Below are 13561 nucleotides of genomic sequence, written 5' to 3' on the forward strand. Positions count from 1 at the left end.
CTGCAGGGGTGAGAGCCCAGCTGTTTGGTCTGGTCCTTGTAAGGTGGCAGCAGCCCACCCAGCTCAAGCTCTGCAGCTTGAGTCAAGGCCTGCACAGCTCCACAGAACTACACAACAAACAGTTCTCAGACACACCTGCACAAGCTGCAGTGACGGACAAAGATCCAGGAGAATTGGGCATGCATGACTCGGAGCACCCCAGATCTTGTTCCTTTCTTACACAGAAACCAAGTACACCTAAGAAGTGCCTATATCGTTATAACTCCATTTCCTTAGACAGACAATTTCCAAGTAATTTAATTTAAGAAGATGAAAGCCCTCTGTTTCAAATTGCAAACAACCCAGAAGCACCTACAGATTTTTTTAAACGATCAGGCAAGAGGAGTCAGAAGAGAGAGTCAGTGTACATCTCACTGCTCTGCCACCCCTACACAACATTCTGTCCTCCCACCCCACCCTCTCAGTCTCTGCTGAATAGAAAGCAAATTACCAAGCATCACAGAAAAAACCTCAAACCATTCCACCCCCAGAAACAACATTGTTTGAGCATAAGAGTTATAGTTAATTCAGTAGTCAGCAAAGAGGAATCATCGCTATAACAGAAGAATCAGAAGAACAAATGCAATCATCATCTATCACTTAGCTGAGCCACGAATGAGTCCATGATTTTCAACAGGATACTGTACCTAGTGAAACTGGATCTGGATTCACTGGACTCTGCTGTCTGGAATGACTGCTGCTGCTGTTTCCGCCTTTTTTTAAATCCTCCGCATCACTGTACCGCCGTATCCAGTAATTCAGCTCCTCACGGTCTGCTTCTTGACATCGCCGTAGGACAGTGAGAGATCGCCTAGTTTTTTCCACCATGTCCATTATACAGTTCAACAACTATTCACAGCAGTGGATGGAGCACAGAAACAAAGAGGAACTTTTTATTCACAGAGTGGCATAATAATAAAGAAAACGTTAATGTACTGAGTGCATGGGTTTTAATAGTAAAGGAGTTCCTCTCTGTTAACCTCAACTACAGCTGAAAAACTCTAGACTTGTTGAATGACAATCCCTTCCTTTTTAACTGGTGATCCTAAACTATACAGATAGGGACTTACAGGAGAATGAGCAAAGACAAGGAGAAAAAAATTGAACAGGCTGTAGCCCTACCACTTGTATTACATGGCACCATCGAGGACTTAGGATGTGGTCCAGAACTGATATCTACTAATTTTACAAGAGCTAATAAATTCAGGAACAAATCCATGCCCCACATCCAGCATTTATAGAGAAAGTCCATTCCTCTTTTGGCAGACTGTAATAATTAAGATATTGCAGGAGGACACTTATCAGCAAGGCCTGGTATGAACTATCTAATGGGGAACATCAAGCCCCCCAATTTAATCAGCAAAGCTTTCAAAACTTGTCCTAGAATTCAGACAGGTTTTAAAATAAAAATTTCAAATTCCTATCTTAGAAGACCTCTGTTTAGACAATTATACGTAAATGGATATTTAGCCCTTACATGGTCAAGATGTTTCCACTCTTCTGCCCATTCTCTGTCTGTTAGCCTGTGATCAATCATTTCTTCTTGACGCGTGCCATGCAACCCTGTCAAAGAGGAGTAAATTATGTTTACAATGTTTGAAGTCCTCTATGGGGAAAAAAAAGCAGAAGAAAAAAAAAGCCTATAGACAAAACCATCATATATTACCTGTTCTAGCATCAGGAATGCCACCACCCAAAAAAAAAAAAAAGCTTCTTAAAACTTTGCTCTAAGTACTCTTTAGTACTTTTCCCCATATAAGATGCTACTGTTTTGTTCAATTTAATGTCTTTAATTCTGTAAGACTGCAAGATGACCTTTCAAAATGGACACAACTCTTTCTGACTATGTACAATTATTATATACATAAACACAACATAATACAATATATAATTTTTCATTTGCACTACTTGAAATCAGCAAGGCAATTATTTGGTAACTCAGTGCATATAATACTAGCTGTACTTCAGAAAGTTGAAAAAATATTAGTATAAACTCAGTGTTATTTCACTAAATACAGTAATTACTACCATGTCAACAGAGCATCATCAAGGGTTCTGTCCCTTCACAGATGTTTAAACAACATGTGGTTAAAATGTAGCACATATATCAGAGCAGCTGACAACATGATACAACCAAGCTAGTATTTACTATCAACACTCAAGGGGAACCGACACTTGTTCTTTGTTTAGCCTCCTCTGTACAGATGCTGAATATTTCTAAGTGTTCCTCTTTTACTGAAGATTTGTTTAAAACAAGGAAGAACAGTAAGTGCAGATGTGAAGCAAAATCCAAGAGCATCAGGCATCCTGTTAAACCAAACTGTGCTGCCTGGGGTGTGGCTGGTACCTCTGCTGTTCACATCCTCTGCAGACATCCCCATGCTCTGGAGATGTCACACACACAACACTTCTCTGAAAGATAACAACTTTATTCTGCTCTAAGCTGAAATCAAACTATATTGATGTTGCCATTAATATGCCATAAGGTAATACATTAGAATAAAAATAAAAGGCTCTACCTATCCTTGCTTGCCATACACCTGAGTATCCATGTCATCCATGCACCTTTGAAAACACAGGTTTTTCCCGCTTCTGACCCTCTTACTTAGAGACACAATTCAATCCACTTTTACAAATACACATCTGAAATAAGGCCATTAGAAGCAGCTGAATGGAGAAACAGCCATAATACCTGAACAACAGGTAAAAAAGGTCCTGTTCAGAAAACAGAGTTATAAGGGAAACAGAAACCTAAAAAAAACAATGCAGAAAATCAACGTGCCTTACCCATAGGTCTGTTTCTGTCCCTGAGGTCCCTGTGATTGGGGTGTCTGTATGAGTCCCTGTAGTGGTGGGCAATGGCCATATCATCCAAACGATAATGCTGAGGTGGAGGTGGGGTGGGATGAGGCAGACCATTGGGCTGATAAGATAAGCCATTATTTGGACTGTACCGCTGGCCTGGACTAATAGTGCAGGGCCGCTTGCTTGGATGCTCTGAGTGCAAAGGCTCTCTGTCAAAGCCATTTTCTTTGGTTCTGAAAAACAAAGCAAAGGGACTTTAATTCACTTAGTAAACACTTGGGAACATGCACCCCCACTTAGACATGCAGCTTTAGGAACTGAAGTTTGTTGTTTCAGTTTCCTCCAAATGTGTGGTGTTGCAGAACATTTTACAACACTGCTGATTCAAAACATACAAAGGACTCATTCACCTTATCTAACCATCCCTGTAACTTGAGAAATACTAGCAGGATGAGCCTTCTGATGGAGCCACTTAATGAGGGCCTGGAGAGCAAGCAGCCTTCTCTGAGATCACACTGATGGGGTGGTTACACATGCAATTGCAGAGGTGAAACCATTACCTGATACATGAAGCTATGAACCAAAAAAATCCTATTTTCAGTAGTGCTATGGCTTGTAGTGCTTAGGAGAAATCTGCAGTTCAAGAAATGCTTTTTTTTCAAGAGGATACCAGAAAGTCTAGCAGCGCATGTCAGTGTGCTGAAGTTCAGCATGCCATGAGCTCCCATCAAGGTAAGTGCAACAAAGAGACTTTGGGGAAGAATTGACTCTAAATTATGAGAAATGCATCCTTCAGAGATTTTTTGAACCATCTGGGCTATTCCAGTCAAAGGTGCTGTGACTGTCATTAATTTTGCAGGAAGATGTGGTTAGACTCAAGTCCTCAGTAATATTTAGGATTTCACACTCCATTACTCTTAGACAGGGGTTTTAAGCTCAGGCAACTTGGAAGAGCTACTGAGGAAAAGGACAGGGGTTATTTATGTCCTAGCTACTCTTTTATTCAATTAATAATCAGCTATTTCCAAAGAAATCTCTTCTTAACACTTCTGCCTGAGAATCTTGAACTCACCCTGAACTAATTATCCATTAAAATAAATTTTTTGAAAGCGCACAAAAACAAACAAGCAAATAAATAAACCCCAAACAACAAAACCCCTCATTTTATTTCACTGAAATATGTGGTTTTTTAACCATGTGAATAAAGAAAACCTACAACATATTAGCTTTGATCAAAAAGTTTATTAGATATAAATATTGCAGATGGAGGTTTCATTCATCCCTCACAAAATCTTTATTAAACTGCTTTTTATGAAAGAACTTTATCCTCTGGAGGAAATTAATGGTATAATGTAGCACTCCTAGTAATAACACAATTTCTTGACACTTCGACAGAAAAGTAAGTTTGAGCTAATTTTCTTGTTTGCCTGTTGTTGAAACAAATTGCCCTACAACAAACCTTCCCCCCGAAGCCAATCAACCACCCTCAAGGGACTGTCTGTGAGGAAACACTCGGTGTATGCATTAATTGTCACCCCTCAACAGGTTCCCATTTACTGCCAATGAGAAGAAGGATGAAACCAAATCATTGTCAATATCCTCTGAGATAGAAAATCAAACTAAGTTCTTGTAACTAGCAGCAGGAAATTAAAAGGTGGGCTGAATTGTTTTCAAAAGGAGTGAAGCAATTTCTCAGAAACTCACCAAAATTACTAATGCCAGAGAAGCTGCACGTATGTATATGTGTATAGATTTATATTTACTTTTTTTTTTACTAAACTGTAACTTGGCAAAAAGCGAAGAATCTTTCACCAGCACAGCAGGACATTTATTCTAATTTTGGACAGATATAAAAAACATACTTTGCTAAAGTGCACCCTGTCCCTTGTTCCAAAAGAAATGCAGCATGGCTGTGCAAACTCCTAACTAAGAAAACCTGAGGTCCATCATATATTTTTTATTACTTTTGGCATGATGTAACTGCTTGCAACAACTCCCAATGGGTGGTGATGTTTCTGACAGCTCTTCAAGACAGGTTTGTATTTAGTTGCTGGTGTGTGTTTTCTTTGCACATATTTACTCAAACTCAGTGTGCCAATCTTCCAGTTGTCAAAATACCATGCAAGCAAAAGAAGTAGACTTTGCTTTCTTTACAAGGCAAACTAATAAGTCCTTTAGTAATACACTTTGAATGTTCTCTTAGATGGCTAAAAGTCAGAGACAGCAAATAAATAACTCATTGACTTCTGATCCCTCAGTGAAGGAAAAGGCATAAAAGTGGGAATCCAGTTTTCCTTTTCTGCATTACAGCTCGATGTTAAAATCATATCTTTTCATACAAATGTATATATTTGCACCTTAATGTACAGGTATTTCTGTGTTTTTTAAGAATGCTTTGTACTTAATTACCTTAAATGGAATGCATTGCTTTAGCTTGGAAAACACATCAGCATATCCACTGAACTCTAACATAGAAACTAACATGACTGTTGAAAACATATTTGCTGAAATAATGTTTTTGCTATTATGCTGGTTAACGGCTGTCATGTCTAAAAATTTAATTGTACAATTTATTGTTATATTTTCCAAATAAACAGTTTATCAGAATACCCGAATGAGACTGTACATAAACTCATTTAATGTTTCTGACCACATAAAAATATATGAAAAGGTAACAATTTAGAAAGCCTCATCAGAACAGGAATCGCTGCCAAATTTACTATATCTGAATAAACTGAATATAGTCATAAAAGACAAAGCACTGAAGAGTGCCATAATTCAGATGCTCTAAATTCGACTGAAATCAGCCTACTTCTGATCTCAGTCCTGCTCATTCTTTTAGGTCTCACCCTCTTAGGGAAACAGCATTTTCCCAGGTGCCTGAGGAAGCACTCCTGTTTCCCAGTAACTGGCACACCCATGTGAGTAGCAGTTCCAAATATAACACCATCACAATTTTAATCTGCTTTCATCTGAGTTTGCAAAGTAACCACAAGCAGTAGAGAGGAAATAACCGTGAACATGTAGGAAACATAGCTGACACTTTTTTTCTTACTCATGTTGGCCACATTTTCCTTGATGTGCCTACAAATCAACACTGTTGTTTAGAAAATTGGCAATATGACAAAGATGGAGTCTTTCAGCTACAAACACACAAGGGGTCATTTTACTTGAAGCCATGATTAACTCAGATTAAAGACAGCAGAACAGACACTACTTTTTAGCCCATACCCATTTAATAGTATTTATGTTTTTTGTAGGTTGCGATTTCAGTTTTAATTATGCTTAATTTCCTGAGTAGAAAATCTGTCTGCAAAAATGCCTTGGCCAGAAAATTAGGTTTCACCTGATCAAGAGTATGACATGAATTTCAAAGAACACTGAAGTCAGATTACAAGAATGAGACAAAACCGTTTGTCTGCTACTGTGCAAGACACTTTGATTTAAACTGACTTCCACCAATAAATGTTTGGCAAACCAAACAAATGAAAATGCCTTGCTAGAATAAAGCAGCTGTTTATAATACTGTGTTAAAAGATTACTTCTCTGTCTTGCTAATAGTTCATATTACAGAAATTATTTTAAAATTCCACATAATTACATATGGCATACAAGAAGCACAGATGTAAGAGCTGTGAGCATCCTTCACCTTACTGAGGTGAAATACTGAGGAGCCTCTTCAAATAAGATTTACCTAGAAGTATTATCAAAGTTGAACTCTATGTCCAGGTACCTTTGACGTGTATTTCTTGTCATGGGTTCCAAGGGCACTGCAACCACAGCAGCACTTTCTAAAGTCACAACACAATCATGGCTACTTTTGTTTTCTTCTCACTCAAAATAATGCTATTTTAACATAATTCTTTGTTATCCTATATCCACTTTGTATCTGTCATAAATGTAGAATCACTATATGACATGCTCACATCCCATCAGCCCTTTCCAGCAAGCCCAAAGGATGAGTAATTAGCTCAAAAGTATTTTGTTAATATATTTAAAATCATGCGATTTATAATTAAGCATTAATTCACCAAAATAAAAACTCATTGTGGTCCAAGTTCTTTTGCTTTACTACAGCAGAATGTAAACTCCAAAAATTGTAAACAAAATACAGTGAACACTTTGTTCATGACATGTCATGAACAAATTACCAAAATGTGTTGTCTCCTCAGGTGTCAGTTTTCCTCTCTTGCAGTGACTGATGGTTCCCAGTGTTATTACAGAAACAGATTGATCTTTTTAATGAGCTAGTTTAATAGACTCCAAAATCTCACCGTGGCTGCTCATCCGTGTCAGACCATATGCACCAAGAAAACATTCAGTAAAACACAAAGCTCGGCTGTCAGACTGCTCTATAAAACCTCACATATAGTAGACTTGGATATACAGATAAATAATCAGAATTGGAAAATGGATATGCAAAAATGCTCTGAAATTATAAGCAGAAAAAATTACTGTATGTAGATTTTCTTCACCAAAAAATCATGAGGCAGCTGTGGTTACATGTAACACATATTCCACTTTCTTTGCCTAATCCTCCACTGTACTCTGCCTCTACTGGAATCAATGGTATGCAGTTACCCATGCCCAAATGAAAAATATAAATGTGTATGTATGTATATATAACGTATACATTACATGCAATGCATGCCTGTGTGTAACTATATATCTATATATCTATATCATATACCTTGGGAAGTGAAAAAGATACCACAGTTTACTTCAGTAAGACACATATCTTCAATCAAAATTATTCCACCTGCACTTAGTTCTACTGGAAAGAGGAGGCCTTTTAGCAATTTTTTCTCATTTACTAGCCATGGAGTTACAGTAAACCTTTCCCTTAAAGTATGTCTGATATCTTCTGCTGAATTTTTATTAGTATATTTGAAAATTACTTATATTTCTAAACAAAAGGTATACATATTTCCAGATGTTTCCTCATGCTCCTCTGTAAACAATTAAAATAATTAATAGGGTAATGAGTATAAAGCCAGACAAGTATTTGGTTTCAATACTCACTCAGTCTAGGCATGTTCTGCCTCTGAGGACAGTTTTTTGTGGTTGATTTACTTACATTATCCAAATTAAAATGTATGCAGACTCCAATTCAGTAAATTTAAGAATCTTTCCAAAAGCATCTTGTTCTTTTTACTAAATCTGCTGCACAAATGTTCTTGAGTGCACAAGACAACTCCACTGAACTTGGCTCAGCCAACACTACCACTTTTTTTTCCTTTGTTTTTTTTTTTTTTTTCTTATAGTCATAGGCAATGGAGACGTAGATGTGACTAACCAGTGACAGCGTTGCTTGACACTGAAAAAAACCAACTAAAAAAAACAACTTACTTTTTAAGCTCAAGGTACCATTCCGATCAGTGCACTAGATGGTCTCTTTTCACATGAGCGTTTTTCATTACAGCAAACAGTTGCAGAGTCAAAAACAAAAGATGGGTTTTTCTGAAACACCACTTCCCCAGAACTAAGGAGCTGATTTTCAGGTTGCAAAAGGCAGAAGCTGGGCAGAAGCTGGACAGAAGTTGGAAACACCTTGGAGTGTGCAGGCCAGTGGGCCCCACACTACACCCTCCCTGGACCCTGGGAGTTCAAACACAGGCTCTTACACACAACAGTGGAAGTTAAACTGTCTACCCCTCACCCCAAAAGCTGCATTACTACCTGTGGAGGAACTGAAGGCTCCTCAAGTTGTTCACAGCCTAAGAGAGACTTCAGTTGTGATGCCAAAGGCATCTGACTTTGCTAGCAGTGACTTAGGAATTTCAAGAGCACTTACATATTTTAACTAAAAGGAAATGCTGAGAAGAAAATTCATAAACCATACCCAAATCTCACTAGGTCTGGGCCTCAGTTTTAATTAAAAGATGAAGGCTGACTTTAAAATCCAATATTCTCCTGATCTGCTGGTCCCTTTTATGTGCCTATGTCCTTTTTATTATAAAACCAACACAAGGTCTTTCCATTACAAAATTCCTGTCCTGGTCTATACCTGCATCACCCATCTTCTCCCTCATGAGCAGGACTGAAGACAATGCAGGTGAGACTGTACTTACTAGAAAATAACCTAAATTCTATACTGTCAAACAGGGTCTCAAAGAGAGGAGAATTATTCCAAATGCTAAGGATGGAAAGCAAAGGAAAGAGTTTTGCATTTCTCCTTTGTGGCCTTATAGGAGATATGAGTAATAATGCTCTCTCTACTAACAGGGGGAAAAAAAGTGAGTTAGGGCTGTCAGGAAGGTACATCCCCTTCTCTGTATTCTGTCAAGCAATACCTCACCAGCTTATGAGATAATTTAATGTGTGTCTACCTCCCTGTAGGAAAAACATTGTGTCGGCTACTGACACCAGAATACAGCATGCTGACATTTAAGTTATTCAGAAGATATTAAGAGGCCTTTTTAACAGCTGGTTTGGTATACTATTCTGCAAAGACTGCCCCAAGGTGCTAAATTTCAGCTTTGGAAAAGTTATTTCATTGCACATAGTAAGAGAATACACATAAAATGTCCAAAAATTAATCATCTTTCTGGGATGCAGTAACATGATTGTGTTAATCCCAATAGCTGCTTCAGTTTGGTCTAGCTGTCTGGAAAAATTGGTGAAAAGAGGGTAGCACATATAAAAAGACCTTTTCGGCTTGTACCTTTATTTTCTCACTAGTCCATAGTGATTTTTCTGAAACACAATCTCAGGCAAATTAATTTCAAATACTTTCACGTCTTTTTCTATCTAATGGCTACATGACTTTAAATTTCACTGTTCATTTCTGGAAATGAGAAGTTTTAAATTTTACTGTGAGCTTTCAGACTTTGTTTTCTCTTTATTTTTGTGCCATTTCAAGCCCGTTCCAACACAAAAATGTCAGCTGTACAAAGTTACGAGGCTTCTTGACTTCACAAATAATCTTTTGCATTTAAAGGATAATTAGAACACTTGCATACCTCAGGCATACAGGTAGTGGTATTGGCAGAACAGTATAATAAAAGTTTTCCACACTATAAAACCCATGGCAAACAAATAAAAAAAATACAATACATGAATTTCCCAAAGGTAAAATGTAAATGCCAGCTGAATTTCTAACATTAGCATAGGAAGATAGTTAAAAGTAAATAACCACAAGAGTAATTTCCTTGTAACATAAAACAAAGAAGTTTATTCCAAAAAATAAAAACTGCTCCGTTCCCCTAAAGCTACTGTACTTCACACACAAGCATTCACTTGTCCCATTTCTGCATGGACTCTCCTTAGCTCAACAACAAAACAGATTTTAGTGAACATTTTTCCTCTTTGAAAGAAATAACCCGATGCATATTCTATGTACGGATATGGAAATATGGCACAGCAGAAGGAGTCAAAGCCCTGAGCGTACTCTGGGGTTTGCCTTGTACTTCCCAATATAAATGCCTAGCAACTCTCCTCACATTAAACGTTGAGCTCAACAAAACGTCAGATGCAAAGGATTTGCATATGAAGCTGGCATGATCTGCTGCCTGTCACTTCATAACAGAAATACTGTGCACAAAGTACTACTGTACTGGCTAACCATTACTTCTGTGTGGATATGACCACAGTGTGTCTTGAGGTGACTGAATCAGTGTGTGAATGTATTATATTTTTATACCCGGGAACATATACGTGTAGGTAGCTCTCTCTCTATATATATACACATGTAAGTATGTATATGTAGCCATGCAGAAGCAGGGCCTGTTACAAAAGGGCATGGGATAATGATTTTAAGCTAATAAGAGACTAGATTCAGACAGACTAGGTATAAGGAAGAAACTTTTAATACAGAAGGTGGTGAAACACTGGCACAGGCTGCCCAGAGAGGTGGTGTATGTACCTCTCTGGAAACATTCACAGCCAGGTTGGACCTGAAGGCACCCAGGGAACACTATCCAAGTGTCCCCCAATGACCCAACCTGTGCTGGTGGAGCTCAGCACCTCGGGCCCACAGACATTCTGGGCAGTGTAGGAAAGGCAGGTGGTGCTCACCTGTCTGGAGTTCGCCTCTTCCCGTTTTCGTTCACATCGAGAAGCAGCTCTGAGGAGTCAACAGGTGAGGTGGTGCTGGCATCCAGAAGCAGCTGTTCGTGCTGGGCGAGGTACTGGGCTGGGTTCTGCTTGGCTAGCCTTGCACAGTGCAGCAGCTCCCGCTGCAGCAGGGGCAGATTGGCCTGCAAGAGTGTAGCACATGTTCAGAGGACAGCTTGCAAGCAGTTTCAACAGAGATGAATTAAAATCAGAAGTCAGAGGAAAGACTGCTTTGAGTTGAAACTGTTGCAATCACTCCCAGCTAGGTTTGTGGTTAGCTGCCTGAAAGCAGGCAGCCTCCAAAAGTGGCTATAGCTGTACTAAATATTCATGGAAGGATTGGAGTTTACCAAAAAAGTAAAAAAAAGACAGTAGTTGCTGTGAGAAAACCAGGTCTGAATGCTGCCTCTTTAAAAATGGGAAAAGCACTGTCTTGGCTGACTTCTGCTTTCTTACTATCTAACCTGATCTCCTATGGAGCATCTGTTTTCAACAAGTGGCAATCCTTTGTTTCCCATTCAGATTGCAGTTAGTACTCAGAAATTGACTGAAACCAGGGGATCTGCAACTCTATAAGCTGCTTCAGTCACCATCCTTTGAGGGCCTTGGGGGGAACAGGATTGAGAATAGGATTGCCCTCAGCGTTCCCATTACACTTGCAGTTGCACATTAAGATAAAGATTACAATAAAATTTCACGTTCCAGAGCTTCAGTTAATCACCCAGAGGGCTACAATCCTCCTCCTAGCCAGATGTAGCTTGAAGGATTTCTAACTGTTCTTTCATGGCCCCAATGGGACTTGGGTCGTGGCCTGGAGATTACCAGGACTCAGACAAAGAGAACCTAAAATGCTTCTTGATCCCTGGGCAGCACATTTTGCCCATCTACTGGGGTCATATTTAGTCATACTTTTTGCCAGAACAGATGGAACCATATGCCCCTTCCCTCTGTAGGGACAGTCACACATCTTGGGAAACATCTTCCTTTCTTTGCAGCACATGCCAATGTCAATACTAAGAAAGGCCACTCATTTTTTACCCAATTACTTTTTGTACCATAAAGTGATGTGCCTTGACCTCTCTTGTTCCATCACTACTGCATGATGGTTTTTCGCCTCAGAATTTTCAAGTATTAGATTAAATTACATAACCTTTAGAAACTAAAGATAAGACAAAGAACTTCAGTGGTTTCCTTTGTTTTTGAAATAACTCCCACTTAAAAAAACAAACAAACAAACAAAAACAAAAATCCTTATTTTTTAAGCAGGAAAATACTTCTAAAGTCAAAAAAGTTCTGACAGTAAGGTGCAAAGAACCAAACAAAAACCAGATGTTCTGAAAAGTTTTGAGTCCAGGATCTTGGTAAATTACTTTGTTAGCATTGTAACAATGGCCACTGCTCCAGCACCTGTTGCTGTACCATAAGAGCAGAACCACTGTGTCAAAAAAATATGCCTGAATAGTCAGCATATGTGAAATTTTTAACAGTGGAGAAAAAACTAGAAATTGCTATCAGTTATTCATCTTAGGATGGAAAGACAGTTGGTTGTGGAATATGGACATCTTTTCAGACCTACACAGAACAGAAATATTTTGTGAAAGAACCAAATATCTATTTTCTTTCCACTACCAGTGAGACTGACTGACTGTGTCATCAGCAGGGTTTTTCACTTGTTTCAATTTCACTGTTTCTTTAAAAAGCTCACGCAGAATACAAGTCAAGACACCCAACTACCTGAACTGCCTTGCATGGCAGAAAACAGTTGGAAAAGTTCACATATATTTACAAATAAATATCTGGAAGAAATAAGAGAATCAGATCTAGTATTTGACTAGTGGTGCACACTTAAAAGATCTCAGCAGGCTGGTGAAGTAAAAATGTGAAGGCCCTACTTAGGAGGTGAGTAATGAAGGAAGAAACAACATATTTATGTTCCTTATCCACTAGCAGAAACAAACAAATAAGGACATTTTTAATGCATACATACTCCTAGAGACAACCAAATTTTGAACTGTTCAGCAAGATCAGTGATTTATTTTGTTTATCTTCTCCTAAAGAAATGTTCATTCTTGCCCTTTAACCACAGACATGAACATTTGCAGATAAATTTATCTAAATAGATGAAACAGATTTTCTTTGCACAGAACAAGCATGTACAGCTTTTTAATACATTTACAGAACATGGATATAGTCAGTTGCTTTATTTTTTAGAAGTTAGTATAGAAAACTATGACTGACATGCCTTATAATTTGGATTTGTAATAGCATAAAGTAATATTTGGACAAATACTTAATTCGAAGTCAAGAAAAGCAGTATTTAAAAATTTATAGTTTGGCTCAAGTATTTTCAGCCTGCTCAAAACATTATTCTAAACAATCTTTATCAAACCATATATTAATAAATAATTAGTTTGTTGGGAGAAGATTGATCAGGACTTGTCTATAGGCAGGTCAAGTGTGCAGACTGCTTTTGGTCATCATGGCCTTGATACATAAGATCTAGTTTTTTGGGAAGGTAAGAAGAAGAAATTTTGAATGCAAACTAAAACATCAATATTCTCCCTATTGTGAGCAAGGAGAGATGAGGCTCCTAAGGCAACTCAAGCATGCTCATAGGGACTCTGAAACCAAGGTGGCCTTGGACACAGATGATTGCGCAGAG

At 38.3% G+C, this 13561-nt stretch overlaps 1 protein-coding gene across 1 annotated transcript in view; it reads right to left on the reverse strand.

Annotated features, from left to right (window-relative positions):
* The window catches only part of RUNX1T1 (RUNX1 partner transcriptional co-repressor 1), a 91092-nt gene that overhangs the window by 22509 nt on the left and 55022 nt on the right, over window positions 1-13561 (reverse strand). Inside the window, exons 5-8 of the mRNA XM_062502914.1 lie at window positions 10861-11042; window positions 2827-3077; window positions 1517-1602; window positions 687-888 (exon numbers count right to left, since the gene is read on the reverse strand). Of these exons, the coding sequence (XP_062358898.1) occupies window positions 687-888; window positions 1517-1602; window positions 2827-3077; window positions 10861-11042 (721 nt within the window). The remainder of the gene's footprint in view (window positions 1-686; window positions 889-1516; window positions 1603-2826; window positions 3078-10860; window positions 11043-13561) is intronic.

This window comes from Cinclus cinclus, chromosome 1 (assembly GCF_963662255.1).
Source record: "Cinclus cinclus chromosome 1, bCinCin1.1, whole genome shotgun sequence".
Lineage (NCBI taxonomy): Eukaryota > Metazoa > Chordata > Aves > Passeriformes > Cinclidae > Cinclus > Cinclus cinclus.